General features: G+C 35.1%; 1 protein-coding gene and 1 non-coding gene across 2 annotated transcripts; one reads left to right on the top strand and one right to left on the bottom strand.

The window, feature by feature from the left end:
* Positions 1-2,481: 2,481 nt before the first annotated feature.
* Positions 2,482-2,582, bottom strand: LOC119472834. Its single transcript, XR_005202011.1, has one exon. It is a non-coding gene; the product is annotated as a small nucleolar RNA U13 (small nucleolar RNA).
* Positions 2,583-12,177: 9,595 nt separating this feature from the next.
* On the top strand, positions 12,178-13,299 carry LOC108311955 (olfactory receptor 4M1). Its single transcript, XM_017539614.1, has one exon. The coding sequence runs from the start codon at positions 12,271-12,273 to the stop codon at positions 13,210-13,212; it is 942 nt and encodes a 313-aa protein (XP_017395103.1). The 5' UTR covers positions 12,178-12,270; the 3' UTR covers positions 13,213-13,299.
* Positions 13,300-24,242: the final 10,943 nt, after the last annotated feature.

Genomic DNA, 24,242 nt, shown 5'->3' with positions numbered 1-24,242 from the left:
TCATGACTCATACTGTTCAAGAATTCTTCCCTGATTATTTTCATTCAACATTTATTTTCTATATGCCTTAAGCAATCCTGTATATAGTTTATAAAATATCACTAACTTTTTTCTTTTTTAATGGATTTTTATCTCAGTTCCACAACTTATGAAGAATATAAGTGACGCATATTACTTCTTCTCTACCCTCCATGTATGGAACAGAGGGCCCTGCAGAGTAGGCACTTGTCAGAATCTGTTGATTATAACTCCAATTTCTATTTTTTTTTTAGTTATGGGGACCTGACATTATTTATGGTGACCCAACTAAAATATTGCATTGGCTTGCCTCAGGCTCTTTTAAAGTTCAATAATTTAGAATGATCTTATAAGAGGAAGATATTCCTTTTGAAGCCAAGTGCGGACAATCTGATTTTAACAGTAGTTGGGGTGGGACTTTTGAAAAGTCTTTAAAATGGTTTTTCTACTCCAGTCCTCTCATACATGATTACCATTAACATTCTGATGATTAAAATTTTCTTATAGTTATTGTATTTTCTTATAGTTATTTTCATATTAATTTCCCTTTGCAAAAGGGTCATTCTATTCTTTTTTTAAACTCCTGAGTTTTTAAGATAAACAATAAATAAACAAATTATATTTAAAATGATAGAATACATTAGGTTTCCTTTTCTCTCCTATGAGCAAAGTATTATAATAACAGCAACAATAACAGTAACAACAATTGCAGCAAGAAAAAAATGGTTTAGACCCATAGGAACAAAGAAATAGGACAGGAGTTAGATGCAGATAAGAGATTCCAACAAAAGTTTGGAAAAGGTAAGACAAAAAAAGTAGTAACTGATTTGGTAGTATAGGGAAGGCTAAGTCTAATTACCAACAGAGAGAAATACTGAAAAAAAGGCCAGAGATTCGCTTCATGAATCCCTGCAATGATTGGGATGACAGGATGCCAGGTCGGGGCGGTGAGGTTCAGGGCTGCTACTGAAAATTAAGAGAAAGGAACAGTCCAATCATCCATCCTCTCTTTCTGCTCCCAGATGCTAACAGTGGCCTATGAGTCCTAGAAAGAATATTGGCATCAGCAGGAGCATCATGAGGTCAGGAGGATCACTGAGATCATCCTGGCTAATAGGGTGAAACCCTGTCTCTACTAAAAATACAAAAAATTAGCCGGGTGTGGTGGCAGACGCCTGTAGTCTTAGCTACTCAGGAGGCTGAGGCAGGAGAGTCGCTTGAACCTGGAAGGCAGAGGTTAAAGTAAGCTGAGATGGTGACACTGCACTCCAGCCTGGGCAACAGAGCAAGACTCTGTCTTAAAAAAAAAAAAAAAAGAAAAGAAATAAACAATTTTAAAGCCTTTGGAGATTACAAATGGCTACCTCTCTACTGGAACCTTGACCAGAAGCCTACCAAGTAGTAAGCTGGCTTAAGAGATCAATCATTTTGCCTTATATAAATTAAAAATTTGCATTTTAATGTAAAAAGAAAAGAAAAAGAGTAAAGTAAGCCTTTTAAAAAGCCAAAAGGAATCTGGTGGAATTAGAGGTAATTCAGTGAAAAAAAATTTTTTTTAAACTGTATCTTTTCCTCAATGAAAGAAAATATTTGTAATCTTTAAATAAGAGTATGATGCATTGAAAAATAAAGAACAAATTATTTTTGGAAAGTAAATAAAATGAAAAAGAAAAATAAAATTAAAACAAATTAATATGGGATTGAAAGAAAACAAGTAGTCAAAGAAGTCATAAAAGTACAGTCTTTATGAAAGTAGAATAAAAAAAGTCAAAGAAATGGAGAAAAGGAAAGATAAAAGCAAGAAACATAAGGTATGGAGTTGGGGGCAAACCATTTAACTGACACGTATTCCAGAAGGACAAGAAAACAGAGATGAATTAAAAAAATAAATAAATAAATAAATAAATTTCTTAGAACAGAAATGCTTAATTTTTTTTGATGTAAAAAATTTACTGAATGCCCAGCACAAGATTAAAAAAAAAATCTCAAGGCACATTCTTCTGAAATTTTACCACCTTAAAGATTGAAAATATTGTAAAATTATTAAGAAAGTAAAACCACATAGATCACAAATAAGCAGAAATTCAAATGGCATGAGTATGCTTTGTAGCAAATTCACATAGATCACAAATGGGCAGAAATTCAAATGGCATGAGAATGCTTTGTAGCAAACTCATTCCTAGAATACAGTGGTAAAGTTCTTCAAACTGATTTTCAGCCTAGAATTCTATACAGAACAAATCTATCAGTTAGGCAGATAGAATAAAGTATTTTTAGCCGTGCAAAAATTTATAAAGTTTACTTCACAAGTATTCTTTTTTTGAAAGTATGGGATAATGTGTCCCACCAAAACAAGAGGAAGAAATGAGATCAATAAATTAATATATGCAATGCAAGTTGGCTAAACCTACTTTGTTAAAAAAAAAATCCTAATCTCTCTTCTTTTTCCTTTTTCTTTCTTCATGTGAGTCAGGTAATGTGCACATGTCATAAGATTTGAGGGAGATACATCTCACACAGGAGTGTGAAAACTCAATCATCACTCTTATGAACCACAAAGGGATCAAAGGCACTTTTAAGATGGCAGCTGTACAGTAGGCATAGGAGACAACAGAAATGGTTGAAAGCAGAGGATGGAAGCCCCCAGCTTCATGAAACAGAAAGGAGAGGGTGGGAATTTATATTATCTAATACATTGGAGCATCTTAGTTGCAAAGGTAGAATCAATAGGATGAAACAAGTTGACACACTCAAGGAAGGATACACTTATAGAAAATTATGTCATTTAGAGTTCCAACTTCCAAAGAAGTTTGACATACTCAGTATAGGCTAATTTGAAAAAGATTTGTTTAACGAGATACTGTCTATGAGTTTATAGGTATAGAGTACCACACAGGCCAGTGTATAATCAGGGGTAAGAGGTGGCACAGTTGTTTACACCATTATGGCTGAAGGGACTGAGAGAGGGAGGAAATACAGAAATCCGCAAAAAAGATTTATGACAGTCGTTTGAAAGGAGAATTGACCTTCGGTGGGAGGTCCACTGGCATGTGGCCACATGATCTAGTTTATTCGCCTTCATTTCCCTTTTCCAGTTTTATTGAGGTATAATTTGACAAATAAGAATTGTATGTATTTAAGTGTGCAACTTGATGGTTTGAAATATGTGTTCACTGTGAAATGATCATTCCATTTAAAATAATTAGCATATCAATTACCTCACAGGGTTGCCTTTTTGTGTGTGTAGTGAGAACCCTTGAGATCTACTATCTTAGGACATTTCAGTTGTTCAACACAGCATTGCGTTGTAATATAGAAACCATGTTGTGCATTAACTCTTCAGAACTCATTCATTTTGCATAATTGAAACTTTATAACCTTTAATTGATATCTCCTCATTTCTCCCTTTCCTTTCCACCCCTGGCAACCACCATTCTACTTTCATTTTGAGTATTTTAGATTCCACATGTAAGTGAGATCATGCAGTACTTGTCCTTCTGTATCTTGCTTTTTAAAGTGTGAATAATATTCCAATGTGTATATATATATATATACACTACAATATTTCAGGCTTTATTGAGGTATGATTTACAAATAAAAATTACATATATTTAGAGCATTTGCATACTTATGAAATGATTACCACAATCAAGCTAATTAACATATTCATCATATTACGTGATTACCATTTGTATATGTGTGTATGTGCGTTATGTGTTAATACTTGAGGTCTACTTTCTTAACAAATTTGAAGCTACTGTACTTTCACTCTCCAGTACTTACTCATCTTGCAGCTAAAGGTGTGTACCCTTTGACCAACATCTGTCAAAGTACCAACTGGTGGTGGTTTTATTTCCATATCTACATAAATTTTTCAGTTTTCTTCCTATTAGTGATTTTATTTTCATGCCACATTGGTCAGAAAATAAACTTAATATGACTTCAATCTTCTGAAATTTGTTAAGACTTGTTTGTGGCTTAACACGCAATCTGTTCTGGAGAATATTCTGTGTGAGCTTGAGAAGATTGTGTGTTCTGCTGTTGGATAGAATATTCTGTGTATGTCTATTAGATTCATTTAATCTGAAGTAGTTCAAAACAATGTTTCCTTAATTATATTCTTTCTGGATTATTTATCCATTGCTGAAAATAGGATATTAAAACTCTGATTATTGCATTGCTGTTTCTTGCTTTAGATTTGTTAATATTTGCTTTATATATTTGGGTGCTCTGATGTTGGGTGTTTTCATATTTATAATTTTTACATCATCTTGATGAACTGACTTTCTTATCACTGTCTAATGACCCTCTTTGTCTCTTGTGACAGTAAAGCCTATTTTGTCTGATGTACCTGTAACTACTGCCGCTCTTTTTTGGTTTTCATTTTCATGAAATATTTTTATTTTTTATCTCTTCACTTTTAGTCTACGTGTGTTATTAAAGGTGAAGTAAGTTTCTTGTCAGCAGCATTTACTTGGATCTTATTTTTATAAATCAATTCAGCACTTTTTGTCTTTGATTGGTAAAATTTATTTATTTATATTTAAAGTAATTGTTGGTAGGTAAAGATTTACTATTGTCAATTTATTAACTGTTTTCTGGTTGTTTTGTGGATCCTTTATTCCTTTATTACTCTTTCGTTGTTTTCCTTTGTGATTTGATCACTTTCTTTGGTAGTATGCTTTGATTCCTTTCTGTTTATCTTTTGTGTATTTACTATAGGTTTTTGATTTGTGTTTGCCATGAGGCTTACATGAATATTCCTGTAGTGTTAATTTCTAACATTTTTTCCTATATTTGTGTTTGCCGTTAAGTTTTAAATTTCATTATCAAATATGCTATGACTATTTTCCTATTTGTTTTTCTTTCATGGGGGAGGATATACTTAAAAAGTTGTATATATTCCAAAATAATTTAAAGTCTCTCTATATTTCTAGTAATTAAAATTTTACTCCCTTCTAATTTATGTTAAGTATAAGTTATAAAATATAATTTTTAAAAAAAATCTGGTTAGCCAGTTGTTCCAACACAACTTATTGTGTCCTCTGGGACAGTAGGATTGAAAATGCACGTCATACTCTAGAGAACACATATTGTAGATCATAACATTTCCACCTAAATCCTGGGAAATTTGTCATGTTTCTTCTGTGCAACTCAAAAGTTGTGTTTCTATGCTCTTTGGATGAAGCACAAATCAACTTTTAAATTATTCCCTCAGGGCTTATGTTTCTACCTGGCTTCCCCTGGCCTCCAGAGAACTGATTTTTGTACTTTTAACCCATGGTGCATAGTTAGTTTACTGTTACATCAGGGCAGAGACTGAGATATACCAGCATATAGAGGACAAATTCCTCCACTGTGGATGGGGGAAGAGGCTTCTACCTCCTTCCCATGGCTCCTGAATATACCAAGACCGTCACAGTAATTGGTAGGTGGAATGTTGTTATAATGTTTACATAAACCGTTCTAATTTTGAGACAGTAGGATAGATATAATGATGGGAATAGCTATGTGAAATGCTCAGAGATGAGTGGTAAGAAACAGAAAGCAACATGTAAGGAAATGTCTTAGGGAACTGTGATGATGGTATATAGCAGGTCTTAGCTGTGGAGTGGGTGGACAAATTGTTTCTTCTTTGCCTCGATCTCAATAATTAAAGCATTTTAAAGTCATGGTTGAACACGGCATTGAGGAGACAGTTTGATTATTCTATACTCATAGGGTGAACCATTTGTAAACAAGCTCAGAGAAGGCTGTTTTGATTTATGGATCTTCAGAGAGTGACAAATCATTAAAATAAACTTCCAAAATTTTGAATCCTTTTGTTCCTGAAAGAAAGTCAGGAAAACTTCAAGACCTTTAGTAACTTCTTATTATAGTTCTTCAGATGATCTCTATAAAGAGGCTGGGAAAGGCGGGGCTTGGGATGTTTTATTTCAAAGGGGTTAGTGTTAGTAGTAGTAACAACTTTGAAAATAAATAGAAAAGCAAAAAAGAAACTTAAAAGCAAAGAGACTGTAGCTTGAAAGAAATGTGGGTGAAATATGTATTTTAAAAAAGGATACCATACAGCAAAATTAAGAATCATGTAGCAGAATAAGGAAAGACTAAATGAAGTAATAGAAACAGATGTTGTGATATTTCATTTTTTTCAAAGTCTATTGATTTATTTATTCAATTAAAAATCCATGTAATCATTCCATCCATCCATCCATCCATCCATCCATCCAACAAACACATATTGAAGACAATAGCATGCTGGAAACTACCTCAGGCACTAGACAGGTAAATGAGACATACTCCATGACTCAAGGAGCTCAGAGTTTCTGTTATGTTTTACAAAATACAAACAGAAAAATTACAGTGTAATGAGTTAAAATATTTACTGGAGGTGTAATATTAGGGGAGCCATAGAAATATGGCATTTCTATGGAACTTATTTATGCAAAATTCATACAAAATTTCAGGCATTTCAGAAAAGAGGCTTCTGAGACTAGCTGAAGGATTTAACAATAGTGATACATCAAAAATGTAACAGGACTGTGAGTCTGGGAAAAATGTGGGGAGCATTATATGCATTAATCATTACGATACCTATGAAGTAGGTACTCTTATTATTGCCATTGCACTCATTATTTCCATGACGCACATTGAGGCAGAGAGAGGTAAATGTGTTTCTCAGGGTTACATAGATAGTAAGTGCTTCAGCTGTGGTTAGAATGAAGGCACTAAGAAATAAAATAAAAATGAAACCCTTAGCTCCCCAACTTACTGAATGGATCCTCTCTTGGCCAAGGGTACCTGAGGGTAACCTTAAAAGCTGAGTTTTCAGCCATGACAAGATAGGAAGTCAGATATGCCTTCTTCATCCCCATCCTCACTTAACTGCCATGACTTCCCTACCTAAGGGCTAAATAGAAACCAGCTCTTCTGAAAGACTCCACTGCTGATATCAACCAACCACTGAAGCTGTCCCTCTTTTTTTGGGAGTTTCAGCACAACAATTAACCAGCATTCCTTCCTGGTAAGAGACCAACTATATGCCACTCATGAAGGAGCATGAAGCGTAATTGTGCATGTGCACGGTTCTCCTTTCATAAATATTCATGACTCCTCCTATAGCTTACTATGCATATATATTTGGCCACCTCACTTAGTATATATTCCCTTTGACACTCCTTTGAAATACCTGTTTCTGATTTCTGGCCAGAGGGTATGCTTCCCAGCCTGGCCACCCTGCAGGCTGCAACTCTATGAGAAATAAAGCTCCTCCTTTCCTAATTTATGAACGTCATCATTCTTCAGTTGACAGCACTAACACCCCATATCTAAGTAGATTAAAAGAGAAAGAAGCAAGAAATAGATTTATATTATAATATAACATGATAATATATATTTATGTATTATATGTAAATATATAATTGTAATATATAAGTATATATAATATACTTTATATATAAAATAAATGTATAAGGGTATTATATAATACACATACATTTATACTTATCATATAAGTACTTATATGATAAGTATAAGGTATTACTTATAAGTATAAAGTATATTATATTATACATTTATGCTTATCATATATATAATACACATACATTTATACTTATAAGTATACACTTATACACATATATCATACACTTACATATCATATAAGTATCATATACTTATATGATATGTAAGTGTATGATATATAAGTGTATCATATACTTATATACATATATCATATACTTTCATATACTTATATGATAAGTATAAATGTATGTGTATTATATAATATACTTTAATATTACAATATTTTAAAAAAGAAATAAGCAGCAAATGATCTTCAAAATAGTCTAATATTGAGATCAGCCCTTCTCTGATTTCTTCTTACCTAGTTTGCTATGGGCAACAATGTATACAGAAAATTGATGTAATTACTACATCTTGATATTTTCTGCTACTGGTTTATTCATGACATGCGAGGTCCCTGGGCTTCCATATACCATTTATATGGTGAAGATGCTTCTGTATAATTCTTCCTCACCATCCCAAAGAATAAGTGAGCTCAGTATCCTAAACATAGTAACATTAATTCACATTATTTCTAAGTGTTGTATCTATCCACAATGGTGATTACATCACTGTTTCCCCCTATTGATACCCAAATCATTCTTAATTTACCTTTCTGAGAATTTTACTCTCAACCTACTTTTACTTAATAGAATCATAGGATTTTAGAGGTAGAATATTTCTTAAAATTCTAGCTAAAACCCCTCCTGTTGCTATGAAGAAACTGTCGTAGAGGAAGACTTCATGACCTCAGTATCACACAGATTATTGTTTTCCCCCAAAGCATTGGTTCTCTTGAGGAGATTTCACAGTTCACTCACCTACAGGGAATGCCTCTGTACTGGGTATTTCCACATAGTCCTCTAGGAACTACGTCTCTGCAGATTAAGAATGGGAATTTTCTAGATGTTGTTAAAAGAGGAGCGGAAGCTTAGAAGAGTAAGTAGGTAGATATGAGATGAAGTCAATCTTCGTAAGCAACTTACGCGATAACTGCTCTTAGAGTAAGCGCTGATTTGGAATAGACATCCCCTCCTAAATGGCAACCTTGGAAAAAAATGTCCTAAGTCGGTCTTGATGAGTGGTTTATCTCCCCCAAGAATTTCCCATGAACATAATTCCTTGCTTTGAGTTTTCTTGGCACAATTCCCAGCCTTTCTTAGGGCGTTACAGTGCATACCCAAGTATGTATAGTTGATTCAGCCCAATTTTATTAAGGACCTGAAATATGCTAGATGAACCTCATTTTTAGACACAGAACACAGAAAGACAGTTTTTTAAAATTGCCATTGTGGAGTTCAAATTCCAGCTGCCTTTGGAAGTATAACAATAGCAGCATATGATCCACTGATAAATCGTGTTTATCTCCTAAATATTGTATCTCCTCAATATTTTCTAAACAAATTATTCCTTTCTCCAAATAGCTATTGCTGTATCATTGGTTTAAGCCACATAATTTTTTTTCCTGTAATGTTTTCTCTCTCCAATTTCTTCACATAGCAGCCAGAGTGATATTTCTAAATTGCAAATTGTGTTAAGCTATTCTTCAAGTTTTATTGTAAAACATATTGAAAGAAAATTGGAAATCCAATTTTATTATTGTGGACTATATTACTTGGTTTTCAACTATCTCTTTATTCTGTGTTTATCCTTCTACTAGTTGTGGGTCTTCTACAGTTCTTAGAAACGCTTTCATGCCACAAGTCCTTTTCATTTTCTATTCTCTATTCCTAAAATTCTTTTCTTCAAACTTTCAAAGTTAGCAAAAGGTCACCAACTCAGCAAACCTTTTTAAAAAATACTCCATCACACACATACCATCCTCCATCATCATTTACTCTACCATCGCCCCCTTTTTATTTCCTTCTTATCTCTTAGTACTAGTGGTGATTATTTTATTTTACTTATTTATATTTTATTTTATTCTTATTTGCTTGTTTACTTATTTAGTATCTATATTTTTAGAATGGAAGTTTGATGAGGCAAATATTGAGTCTTCTTTGTTCATTGTTGTGGCTCAGCAGGTAGCATATAGTAGATACTCCCTAAATGTCTGTGGGATAAACAAATGAATAGTTTAGGGAAGTGACACAGAAGGTATACATCTAGGAATAGACATTTTAATATCACATGTAGATAGCTTTTTTTGACATGCATTAAATGATAAGTGCTGGACAGAATAAGAATTGTTGCATGTTTTATGATATTTTAGGTCATGGTCATGTTAATGTAGGGAAAATAGATGTTTGTTCTTCCTTGAGAAAGTGACATGGTATAGTGGGGTGTGTGTGTGTGTTATAAGTAGTGGCTGAGCATTACTAGCTTGGGGACTAGGGAGTTTGATTGGCTGCCTGACTATTGGATTGAGGTGCCCCAGTAAAATATTTCTTTTCCACTGACAGTTGGGAAGGGTGGAGGAAAGACATTCATCAAGGAGTGAGGAGGGATGAATCCTTTGCATTTTTGTCCTAAGGAATAAAGGGTTCTTAATGCAAAGTATATATAATTAGTTTCTAATTTTATGTCATATCTTGAACACTGAGGAACAAAAGAAAATCTCTTCAATACTTTTTCTGGTAAAATCACCCTTTCTATTCCATAATACCTGAGGTATAAGACATCAACATTCATTCACCTGAATTCTTTCTAGATTAGTGCCATTTTCTACTTCTGCTTTAGTGGAATGAGTGTGGAATAGAGCAGAGGAGGAAGGCGTGATTTGTGTGATAACAGTCAGAATCACTTCATCATGTCCCCATAATAATAAAAAAAAGCATATGGTCATGTAATGGTATTTACTGCCTTAAAATATTCATCTCCATTCCATAATAAAGGGACAGTTATTTACTTAAGAACGAATAATCACTTCTATCTGGTCAAAAACTGCATAGCATAATAGCAAAATATGTAAATGAGCTGAATAATCACACTTGAGATGCTTTTGGTAGAAAATTGATTGTTGGAACCTCATAGTTCACTTAAATGAGTTAGTATATAACTAACTTATAGTGAATGTAATGAGTTAGTATATAACTAACTTATAGCCTTCATAACTAATAGCACAACAAGTATATATAGTTATGCCTGTTGTGTTATTAGCTATGGGGCTATGAGCTGCCTTCTTCAGGTAAGTATAGTAAAATCATTGTTTTTTGGAATCTTAGGAAATACGTAATTCTAGATAACCTTATTATCTTTCTTTCCATTAAAATCTTCCTAAATAAAATTTTAAATTTTCCTATATTATTAAATATGCTTAATTAACTCACTGAGGTCCACACTGGGCAATTTATGGAGATGGGCAAATTGATCCCTTTTCTAAATAGTTCCACACTGCCCACTTTCTGAGTGTTTTTACTTTTCTTCCTCTTGCTGCCAGATTCCCGAAAAACACTGGCCTTTTTTCCTTTGTGTCTGCTTGTGGCAAGCCATCCCTTCTTCAAAATACAACGATTGTATAAGATGCTGAAAGTCATTTATCCACATTTGTTAAAATTATGTACAAATTGAGCCAGTAGGTTCCAAAAATGGTGCATTTAGTTTCTTTACTCAGTAGTGTATATAGTGCCCATAAATGTTTGGACACAGTCACATCTATTTGGTTTTACAGAACTTTAACTTTTTAAAAATTCTTTTTCATATTTAATTTTTTAAGTAATAAGAGAGGCAATATCATAAAATATCACATCTGCAGAAAAAAACCAACACTCTTGTATCGGCTGTTGGTTAGAGCAAAACTTACTTTGGTGTGACAGTTTTTAACCTTACCTAAAGAAAAGCGTATTTGGTAATGGGAGCTGTTCATTTCATTTTTATTTGACAAGTTTTGTTCTACTTAGTGGTGTCAGGTTCAATACAGGACAATAAGCAAAATTTTAAGAATAGCATTATTCTCATTGTCACCTTGAAACAGCAGAGCAGATCAGGTCAGGGTCAAATTGGGTAGCAAGCATACCCATTTCTCAGATCACTACACCTTCTACTTACTTTCCTGAAATGGTGAGCAAATTTCATAGTCAGTGTAGTATCAGGTATTGATGAATCTGGTTACAGCTAGAAGAATTTTTTAATAGGGCCTTGCATAGCTATATATCGTGACTGGTTACCTGCTACCAAAGATCAAGCTGTACAGGTTTTAGTTACGGAAAAATATGTCCGTTCATTACTCATGCAGCTTTGGGGTCTCTTTTATGCATTACAACTAAAATATTGCTAGATCTGGATATGTGCTATTAGATTGCAAGCCTAAGTTTTCAGGTTGGCAAGATTTCTCAACAAAAAAAGATCCAGAAAAAAAGGCTACATCTCTGATAACCACTCTAAAATTTGGCTATACTCAGAAATAGCTGCACATATTTCTTACTAATGTAGATGTTTGGGGGAAGAATTAGTGCATTGCTGAATTTCATGAAAAGTAAGATTTTTAACGTTAAGCTGAGATTTGAGTTTCAAATATATGCCACACTTCATATAGTTTTAATGTTTTTAATTTACAAGTTCATCATATATTCTCTCCCTCCTGGTTTATCAAAAAAAAATGGGAAACCACATGTATCCTTATGCAATCTGTTAATGACAGGGAACATAAGACAATTTGGAAAGCAGTGATATAACTCTAGTTAAATGCTATGTGGACTAATTATAGTTTCTTTAATTTTCATAGCTATATTATGAAAAAAGTTGATTGAAGAAATGGCAACTGCAAATTACACCAGAGTGACAGACTTTGTTCTCACTGGCCTATCCCAGACTCGGGAGGTCCAACTAGTCCTATTTGCTATATTTCTATCCTTCTATTTGTTCATCCTACCAGGAAATATCCTTATCATTTGCACCATCAGGCTTGACCCGCATCTGACTTCTCCTATGTATTTCCTGTTGGCTAATCTGGCCTTCCTTGATATTTGGTACTCTTCCATTACAGCCCCTAAAATGCTCATAGACTTCTTTGTGGAGAGGAAGATAATCTCCTTTGGTGGCTGCATTGCACAACTCTTCTTCTTACACTTTGTTGGAGCGTCAGAGATGTTCTTGCTCACAGTGATGGCCTTTGACCGTTACGCTGCTATCTGCCGACCCCTCCACTATGCTACTATCATGAATCGACGTCTCTGCTATATCCTGGTGGCTTTCTCTTGGATGGGAGGCTTCATTCATTCTATAATACAGGTGGCTCTCATTGTTCGACTTCCTTTCTGTGGGCCCAATGAGTTAGACAGTTACTTCTGTGACATCATACAGGTTGTCCGGATTGCCTGTGCCAGCGCCTTCCCAGAGGAGCTAGTGATGATCTTTAGCAGTGGTCTGATCTCTGTGGTGTGTTTCATTGCTCTGTTAATGTCCTATGCCTTCCTGCTGGCCATGCTCAAGAAACTCACAGGCTCAGGTGAGAATACCAACAGGGCCATGTCCACCTGCTATTCCCACATTACCATTGTGGTGCTAATGTTTGGGCCATCCATCTACATTTACGCTCGCCCATTTGACTCTTTTTCCCTAGATAAAGTGGTGTCTGTGTTTCATACTGTGATATTCCCTTTACTTAATCCCATTATTTACACGTTGAGAAACAAGGAAGTAAAGACGGCCATGAGGAAGTTGGTCACCAAATATATTTTGTGTAAAGAGAAGTGAAAGATAAATCATACATTTTATAGTCCTCCTAAGGATCATTGTCATAAAGCAGGAAGTATTTGCAGTAATAATGCTGCATTCACTTCCTCCTTTGATTTGTGTTCTTAAAGTTTTACTATAAGTTTTCTCTATTAATTCCTCTTTATATTGACAAAATAGAGGCACTAAGATGAAAATAAATTTACTCACACCCACCCTGAAATTCCCAACAGATCATTATTAGAATTTGAGATATAATAATGATCTGCTAAAGTACATTTTCACAATTGTTTATTGAGTAATACTCTGCAGAGGCTCTGCCTCTGAGGAGAATGTGTTGAGAAATAAAAATAAGACATGGAGACATGTTTATTATAAATATAAAGTAAATGGCAAGCATATGAATGCAGCTAGCTTCAAGTTAGCAAATAAATATTGTTGTCATGTTTTAGTGTTGGCTCAGTGGAATGGTATCTGGTAAACCATCTTGCTGGGTCTGGAAAAAAAGATAATTTGTCCTTTATATCCTCTTGTTCCCAGAGTTAATAATGGAAAATGAGGATTCATTTATACAAGGTATTTCAGTTAATATTTCAGGTGGTGTCCATTCAACAGTTTGAAGACAGAACTCAAAATTTTATCACATTATGAAAACAATTTTTATGAATTCAAAGCAGCGGTGTAATTTTCTTGCTACACAAGATTCATCTCATTCCAGATGAATCCTCCAGGCAACTAGCAATTTTTATAGCCAGCCCCTATTTAAATCCTTCAGAGTGAAAGTACGCTTAGGGAGAAAAGGTTCTAGGTTGACTGGGATTGGTAGACATCTAGCTGTGTAATTTTTTAAAAAAAACTATTATCTCCTTTGCCACTTTTGTATGTTTTCCATAATTGCTAATTCTGCCTCTCATGTTAAACTTAATTGGTAGGGTGCTGCTTTTGTTAGCTCTTATGTTGTATTTGACCGGAGCGTAGAAAGTTATCACCAAGACAAAAGTATGCCAGATTGCAGGGTCATTTATTATGCCGGCGACCACAGAGGACTCACGTTTCTCCAACCTGTGGTGCCAAAAGGAGGGTGCCATGATTTTTTATACCCGAAAAACCACCTTGGGAGTGGGGGTGAGGGGCGGGGATGGGGATGATAAGGTTTCAGACATTTCAAGGGCTAGGGGATTCTGTGATTCACCTCCTGGGTGGAGACAAGGGCGGGGGTCTCCGGACATTCCAAGGGCTAGGGGATTCTGTGATTCACCTCAGTGGTTTACAGAAGTCAAGATATACATTTGTTTACACATCACAGATTTTAGCAGTTACTGATAAGAAAAGGTAAGCAGCTTTACATAGTTTTGAAGAACAAACTAGCAGTTCTATTTACAGAGGCCAAGCACAGTAGTTATTGTAAGGAGAATGGGGCAGCCATTTCAACTTACCTAAAAACAGTTTTGCATTTTATAAAATAGTTTTGCTCCGGTTCTGGCTCTAGGCCAGCACAATATCACACTTAATTCAGAGTTCTTTCCCATGAAGCCATATTTTAGTGCACATAGAAGAGACCTAGATGTATTGGTTCCCATGATCCCTTAGAGAATTATTAAGGATTGATTTCCTCCTCTCAGGCACTAAAAGCTCATTTACTCTCCATGCTTCAAAATGTAAAATTAGAACAGAATGTAGATTAGAACATTTGATATAATAGTTTAAGTTTATTACTTAAATATAAGTTTTTAATTTCAAAACTAGGTGTTCTTTTCATTGAAGGGCAAGAACACATTGGGTGTATTAAGCTTTAGTCTTCTTTTTTAAATTTGATAATGTAATATGGGCTAAATTTTAAGTTAATTAGATTCTTGTCAACATTAGGAATGAATATATAAAAATAAATGGTGTAACTATTCCTAGAGTTACCATTCATTTACAGAGATTTTATTCATTAATCGAGGAGGTAATTTGTGCCAGACCCAGCGTACCCTGGATGCATAGAATGGAATGGTGGTACACAAAGCTATTTTTTGCATTGGGATTTTTTCCTTATGATAACCTTCTTCTATCTTCAATATTATGTTACCTTTCCTCTAGGAACCCAAAGGCACGGATTGATGTTATGTTTTGAGTTGACTTCTCATCACCTGGAATTGAATAACAGTAGACTTCTCTAATGTTTTATGACACAGCTTGAGAAAAGATATATATATATATATATATATATATATATATGATAAAATGATGAGTTATATTTCTAAATCTATATCATCTTATTGTCATTTCTCTATATTTGAGCTAGCCAGACTTCTATTCATTTTGTCACTTATCTTTCATCAAACTAGGACTGATGTTCTTGAGAAAGAGACCACTGATTTTATATGGTGGTCTTCAAACACCAGCACGCTGTACTATAGAAGGATATTTACTGAAAATATGGAGGCTAGTAATACACAGAAGAAAAAGGCATAAAAATAGTAGTGTGATAGCTAGTTGCTTACTTAGGAATATTATCTGAAATTATAAACTAAACTAGTATCAATGAAGAAAAGGGGAACTTCTGGCGAACTCTATTAAGTAATAACTGAGCCTGATTCATGGAGGACATGATTGGAATAAAGACTGAGAGCAATTTCACCCACTGGAGAACATTTGGAAGTGCCCAGAGACATTTTTGGTGGTCACAACTGAGGATGTATATTGGCATCTTGTACTATTTAGACATCTTACAATACACAGGACAGCCCCCAGCCCCTGACACCAACATGAATTATCTGGCCCAAAATGTCAATAGTGCCAAGAATAAAGAACTCTGTCAGGTTGAGAACCTCTGACTTAAATAATGAACAGGGATAAGGCAGGTTAGTGTAGAAGAAATAGGTGTTAACCTCATATGAAATCTTATCTCATTGAATATTGTTTCCAAATAGCTCAGTATTCTCAGCAGTCAAATACAAAATCTGTTTCAGGATTCCTTTTCCCTACATAATGCCTACATTTTATTTTGGTTACTTTTAAATGTCTTTTAATGTCTTTTTTTTTTTTAGTCTCTCCTACTCCACCTTCTTTTCAAAACTGCTGCTGAGCTACTATGTTTAAAATCAACAATATCTTGATTGAATAAATTATCTTTAGCTCTATATTGGGATTATACTTTCAGTTATCACTGATTTGTGTGAGACTTTAGAATCCAAGTCTGAGAACATAGATGTATCTTCTGGCTTTTTGCTAATTTCAATATTAACAAGATAAATTTTATTATTACATCTGGTTAAAAAACAGCTTTATTGCTCAAACAAAATTAAAGTTCTTTTGTTTTTTTAATTACTAAAATAATATATATTCATTAAAAGTTAAAAACATATCAATATATAAAGAAAAAAACAAATATCATTGGCAATCTCTTTTCTCAGGGATTTTCTTTAACAAAGTTTATAAACCCTCCACCTCCATTGGAAGCAGGCCAGTTGGCCTATCATGCATTGTTCCAAAATATAATTACCATTAAATAGAGGCACAGGTGAAGACAATACAAATTCCTTACATAAGTAAGTGTAATCTTCAGATTTTATATGCTGCAAAACTGGCATTTAAATAAAAATGCCACGAAGTTTTTAATATGCAATAAAAATCAGAGAATTTTTTTTTTTTTTTTTTTTTAAACAGAGTCTCACTCCGTCACCAGGCACCATGCTGGAGTGCAGTAGTGTGATCTCGGCTCACTGCAACCTCTGCCTCCCGGGTTCAAGCAATTCTCCTGCCTCAGCCTCCTGAGTGGCTGAGACTACAGGTGTGCGCCACCACACCCAGCTATTTTTTTTGTATTTTTAGTAGAGACAGGGTTTCACCATGTTGGCCAGGATGGTCTTGATCTCTTGACCTCGTGCTCCGCCCACCTTGGCCTCCCAAAGTGCTGGGATTGCAGGCGAGAATGTTGTTTTTAAGACCTCGTTTGAAGAAATTATCAGAGAACAAATTTCTGTCAGCCAGGTGACTAGGACAAAAGGTTGGGTGTGTATGTATATATATTTATACAGTAGTCCTCTTTTTTCATAATATTTTTTATTATACTTTAAATTCTGGGGTACGTGTGCAGGTCATGCAGGATTCTTACATAGGTATACACATGCCATGGTGGTTTGCTGCATCCATTCCCCTGTCACTATATTAGGTATCCTAATGTTATCCTTCCCCAATCCCCACACCCCCTGCTATCCCTCCTCTAGTCCCCACCCTCCAATAGGCCCCAGTGTGTGATGTTCCCCGCCCTGTGTCTATATGTTCTCATTGTTCAACGCCTGCTTATGAGTGAGAACATGTGGTATTTATCCATATGAGACATGTTCCAAGATACCTGTGGATGCCAGAAACCATGGATAGTACCAAACCCTATATATACTAATTTTTTCTATACATACATGCCTATGATAAAGTTTAATTTATAAATTAGGCACATTAATGGATTTATGACAACTAATAATAAAATAGAACAATTATAACAATACACCAGCATTACTACTCTTAAACTTTGGGGCCACTATTAAATAGAATAAGGATTACTTGAACACAAGCACTTGTGATGCTGTCTCACTGATAACCAAGGTGGCTACTAAGTGACTGACATGCAGGTGGCATGTACAACATGGATACAGTGGACAAAGGGATGACTCATGTCCCTGGAAGGATGGAGAAGGACATCTTGAGATTTCATCATGCCACTTAGAATGAAGCATAATTTAAAACTTAGGAACTGATTATTGCTGGAATTTTCCATGTAACACTTTTTGGACTGAGGTTGATCATGGACAACAGAAACTACAGAAAGCAACACTGTGGATGAGAGGGAGCTACTGTATTTAATATAATATTGGCTTATTAAACTATAAACCTAAGTCTAAAACTGAGGTAAGCAAGGTAGAACTGTGTAAGTGCTATCTGCTGTGACAATGCAGAAACCATGGAACTGTACTCCATTTCCATCCTGTGGATCTTTCACTTAAAAAAAAAAAAAGAAAAAAAAGATATTTTGGATAAAAATCTTTTAAAATATTATAAAACTAGGAACCTAGAGAAATAAATGAACAGGAATCAGCTTTCATTGTGAAGACTTATGTTCTGTTTTCAAGCCTGGAGGTAGGGCTGCAGGTGGATAGCAGACAAATCCCAGGATTCACACCATGGTATATTCACCCAGTGATATATTCCAAAACTAGCTGAGGTCCCAAAGGCTATATTCTTAGGGAAGTATAAAATAACTTTCAAAAAAATCCCACCACCTCAAAAATGCAAAAGAGAAAAAAGAAAAATTAATGAAAAACAGGTGGGATCCCATATATTTTTTTGTTTGAAATTTATTGCAAGTTGATCATTTTGTTCACTGCATGCTAATAATTTTGTTCAAAGTTTCTGGTTCCAGAGTTGGAATGTCTCTTTACAGAAGGAAACACCAATATCTTCTGGAAGTTCTTATGTTTATTCCAGGACTCAAAATATTCTACAGATAAACTTTCAAGAAGTAAGAAGATACAGTCAGAAATGAGTGAATATGCAATAAAGCAAGGCTCTGTGAGGGAGAATCAGAACAACACGGAGAAAGATCAAAACCACAAAAGAGATATAGAATGCAATTAAGTAGGTTTGATATGTTTAGAAAAACAAAGAAAGGAATGAAAATATGGAAAGGGATAAAGATGCTGTAAAAATAAACAGAAAATCTTAAGAAAAGGAGAAATTCAGATTCAGATGAAAAATTCAACAAATGTATTTAATTGTAAATTAGAATCAGTAACTTAGCATAACGGAATTATGCAGGGAAGAGACATAATGGTATAAAAGAGACTAAGAGACATTGAAAATAGAAAAAGAAGATCTAAATATATCTCATGAATTTCGAAGGAGAGGATAAATAAAATGTAGTAGACGCTATATTGAAGAAATATTGCTGAAATTTTTTCAAACCTAATAAAAGACACCAAACTTCATAATCAGGAATCCTACCAAAATATTAATAGGATAAATGTTTTAAAATACACATTTAGGGGGCAGGTGTAGTGACTCATGCCTGTAATCTCAGCAGTTTGGGAGGCTGAGACCAGCAGATCACTTGAGCCCAGGAGTTTGAGACCAGCCCAACAACAGTTCGAAACCCAGTCTCTACCAAAAAAGGAAAAAAAGTAGCGGGGATGGTGATCCCAGCTACTCTGCAGGCTGAGGTGAGAGATCAACGGAGCCTGACAGATCGAGGCTGCAATCAGCCTAAGCCACAGAGCCAGACCCTGCCACCAAAAAAACAAACAAAGAAAACAATAAAAAACAAAAATATGCACATTTGGGCACATTGTAGTGGAACAATAAAGACAACCAAGCAGATTTTGAAAGCAGAGCTCATCTTCAAGGGAAAGGCAGTAAGGATAATATGTCTCCCTCCCTCCCTCCTCATTCCTTCCCTTCCTTCCCTTCCTCCCCTTCCTCCCCTTCCTCCCCCCCACTTCCTTCCTCCCTCCCTCTCTCTCTCTTTGTTTCTCTCTGTCTCTTTCTTTCCTCCTCCTCATCCTCCTCCTTCTTCTTTCCTCTTCAAGGGAAAGGCGAGGATAATCTCCCTCCCTCCCTGCTTCCTTCCTTTCTTTCTTCCTTCCTTCTCTTGCTTGCTTTCTTGATGTGGAGTCTCTCACTCTGTAGCCCTCCCATCTCAGCCTACTGAACACTTCGCCTCCCAGGTTCAAGTGATTCACTTGCCCCAGCCTCCCGAGTAGCTGGGATTATAGGCCTGTGCCACCACACTTGAGTAATTCTTGTATTTTTGCTAGAGAAGGGTTTTCACTATGTTGGCCAAGCTGATCTTGGACTCTTGGCCTCAAGTGATCCACCCACCTCATCCTCCCAAAGTTTTGGGGTTACAGGCATGAGCCACCACGCCAGGCTGATCTCACTTCTTCAACAACAAAAATGTAAACCAGAGAAGAGTTATATTATGACGAGAGAAAATAGTTTTCATCTCTGTGAAAATATAATCAAAAGCATCTTCAGAAAAACAGGAACAGAGAATTTGCCACAAGCACACAATCAATGAAAGAAGTTTAAAGTGATGTGGTTGAAACAAGAATGTGATTGCAGATAGGAGATCAGAAACATCAGAAAAGCAATAGCAAATATGTGGGTAAATCTAAATAAACATCTACTGTGTAAGATAGCAGCAACAACAAACATGTTTAGAAAAAGACAGAACTGAAGTATGTGAAAATAACATTATATGAACTAAGATTTGGGACAGTTATACTTCAATGTACTAGTCTTTATACAGATTTACTTTTATTCTGATTACAAAAATGATGTGTTTATTACAACTAAGTCAGGCAATGAAGAAAAATATAACATGAAGAAAAATAAAAATATAAAATTCACCCAGAAATGATAGCTATCTTTTTGATATAATATTCTATACTTCTGTCTATCTGTATATATTACACACAGAGCTTTTCTTCTTTTTAGTAATATTTAATTAAAAAATAGTTTTGTCAACAAATGCCAAGACCACAATAGGGTATATTTAAGAATATATCTCTTTGTGAGGAATTAGTCCTACAACATGCAGTTTGTCTCTCTTAGAAGGAATATGTCAAAGGGTATTTGTGAATATCATTTATTTTTCTTTGCCTATTTCTTTGTCATCAAGAATATATTGAATTCAGGCCGGGCGCGGTGGCTCAAGCCTGTAATCCCAGCACTGTGGGAGGCCGAGGCGGGTGGATCACGAGGTCAAGAGATCGAGACCATCCTGGTCAACATGGTGAAACCCCATCTCTACTAAAAATACAAAAAATTAGCTGGGCATGGTGGCGTGTGCCTGTAATCCCAGCGACTCAGGAGGCTGAGGCAGGAGAATTGCCTGAACCCGGGAGGCGGAGGTTGCCGTGAGCCGAGATTGCGCCATTGCACTCCAGCCTGGGTAACAAGAGCGAAACTCCGTCTCAAAAAAAAAAAAAAGAATATATTGAATAGAACATACTACCTACCTGACCACACTACTTCCTTTCTTGATCTATCAATGATTTCCTATTATATACTTAAAAAATAGTAATGTAAGAAATAAAATAACCTCTTTTGGCTTCCTGTCCACATGAAGCTATAAAACATGCTGGCTATTTTGTAATCTCTGTCACTGATTGAATGTTGATTTTAAAACTGAGAAGTGACATAGTGACTTTTAAATCGTATCTACTTGACTATTTATGTATAACGTTTCTAGTCTCATTCTTTGACCATATTTTGTTGGCATTCGAACAATTCCCACGGAAAATGTTTTGCAGTTTTGTTAGCCTTCCAATTCCCAAAGTACATTCTCCATTGCATCACAAATTGGTTGCATATTTCAAAGTGTCAGAGATTCCTCTGTGAGAAGAGATATTTAAGAATGAAGTCAGGAAAAATCAGTTATTGTTCCTTCTATTAGAGGGAGGTGATACCTGCTGTGTGAGAGGAGCATTGGATTACTAGGAGGTAAATGTTTTTTGCCATTCTTCATATTTATAAGGAACATAAATAAGAAATGGAAACAGATATTGCAACATCTCAGGTGGGGCATCTGCTGCCTTGAAATGCAAAGATCAGAATTATAACAGAAATAGATTAATATGTTAAATCTGAATTCAATAATACAGTAGCACCTTTTATCTGTTCTTAATAATATAGCTCCAGTTTCTCCTAATATTTAGAATTCATTTATTAGGAATATATAAAGCCTTTATTAACATTGCCTTGGGAATGTTTATACTTGGTCCTAAACCTATATCTATTAACTGAAAGATGTGAGGAAACAGAAATCTAGCCAATGCAGAAATGCTAGAATGCAAAGAAAATCTTTACCAACTTCATGATTTTGCAGGAGACTATCTTTGACTATTTGCATACCTGCTGGGATGAGAGGTTCTTTTGCAAATAGTCTTTCCATATACCAATTGGGCTTTGACAGCTGCCTGAAGTGAAACCTCCATAAATTCTTTTCTGGTAGTCTCTTACATTTACACAGCTGCCTTTACCCCAGAAACTCATTTCAAAGGCAGGGACAGAGGATCTATATTATGTTTTTACTTCTTAGAAACTAAAGTTCCTCTTAATATCTACATTTTTCCTGATTTGACTTTGGTTTAGTCAGATTTCAATATGCTACTTATTGTATCATTCTTATTATATTTGTAAATCAACACAGTGAGATAAAATAACTCAGGCTAATGAAGATGAGTGACCTTCCCAAGATCTCAGGGTTAAAAAAATTGCAGGATGAAGAACTTAAACTCAGTTAGACAGATGCTTAAACAAGGGCTTTTTCTATGACGTCCATTACGAAATTGTGGCATTATAAACATTGGTATCTGTTAATGATTTGATGACGCTCTTTAACTTCATCCACATTTCTCAGAACACAAAAAAATTAGATATTATATATGTTATGGGTTACAAACTAGATAGCCCGTATTAATAGACATCATATTCTTATTCTTATTTTGGGGATGTTTATAAAATATATTTTTGCTGGTACGGTAGATTAATGAGAAATTTCTTTCAAGCATAAAGGTAAATATTGCCACTTTTAGTAAGATTAGTTACAAACAGACAACAGATTTGAGGCAGTGGAAAATAATTTAAAAGTGTTCACATAGTATATTTAAAAAAGGATACTGTTTAAGGAAAGTAATTTAGTACTGAAAGGTGAGTTAGTTATTTTTGACCCTTAAAACAATTGGAGTGAAGAAACTTCATGTGCTGTCCTTACTATTGTTTCAAAAGAAAACAATAGTGATGCTTCTCAGAATTAATGGTAAGGCAAGCATGAGATCTAATAAAGGAGAAATGAGAAGACAAGAAGAGTGAATGGAAAAATTATTGGAAACTGCAAGAACGTTGAAAAATAAAAGCAACAAAGGAGAAAAACAAAAGAGATAAAAGCAAGCGGAATCATTAAAGAACAAATATGAGGGAGAAAAAGAAGATAAAATAGAGAAAAAGAAACCAACTCAAGTGTAAAAGTATAACTTAAAAAATGAAGTGTAGAAATATTTAGTGAGACAGGAATGGAAAATAATAAAATAAATATTTTAAAAGGAAACGTGAGGAAATATAAAGAAAAATGAGTGAGTTAGTGCCTGTGGATGGGAATCAAGCCTCCAAACACCTGCTTCATGAGCTTTCCAACAAGAGCCTGGACTCTAAGCATGAGCAGTACATAGAGCAGCAGTTAGCTGGAACATGTGTGTGCCCACCCATCGCTCTTTCCTCCTCTGTGCTGCTCCAGCATTGTCAGCGCCAAGTAAAATTTTGTTTCTGTTGAAATTGAAATATTGGGTAGAGGGAGTGGCAGGCATTCAGGTTTCTATTTGGCTTCCACTGACAGTGGTCCTTCTAATACAGTTAGGTCCTTCTAATATAGTTAGACAAGGCCAATCTTGTCTTTGCAGGAATTTCTGTGTTCTTATTTTGCCGCGAGTTACTTCATTTTACCTAGAGGAATGTCTGTCTTGTAAATATATATATATATATTTGGTCTCTGGATCTGTAATGAGCATGATGTGAGCACTATCGGTAGGACAAAAGAGCTGAGAGGGAAGTACACAAAGGGAGCACAGTGAATCAGAGATATTTGATGGTAGTGAGTTCTAGATGTGACAGTCAATAGGAGAACAGAAGTGAATGCTAGGAACGAAATGCAAGGTACAGTACAAGAATCTATAACTCCCAATCTCAGAGATACTTAAAAGTTTCTCCTATGACCCAAATACATCCTCAGTTTTTGAAAGAGTGTGAAATAACCAACTACATTGTAATGTGCAAGATGCATACAATTTAAGAGTAAGCAGAGAGGAACTCCTGACTTTTCTATTAGCAGGTTTTACATGCACAGAAGGAATGATAAATATTAAGGTCAATAAATGGCCAAGTGCCAAAAAAAAAAAAAAAAGATACAAGAAAAGAGGAAGGATATCATCTGTAAATTTTTATGCTTCTGCTTTGGTTAGGACATGTGTTTGTGTGTGTGTGTTTGTGTGTCTTCATGTGTATCTGGATGATGTACA

Source organism: Cebus imitator, unplaced genomic scaffold, assembly GCF_001604975.1.
Source record: "Cebus imitator isolate Cc_AM_T3 unplaced genomic scaffold, Cebus_imitator-1.0 Scaffold119, whole genome shotgun sequence".
NCBI lineage: Eukaryota > Metazoa > Chordata > Mammalia > Primates > Cebidae > Cebus > Cebus imitator.
This window is presented reverse-complemented; position numbering and strand designations above follow the sequence as displayed.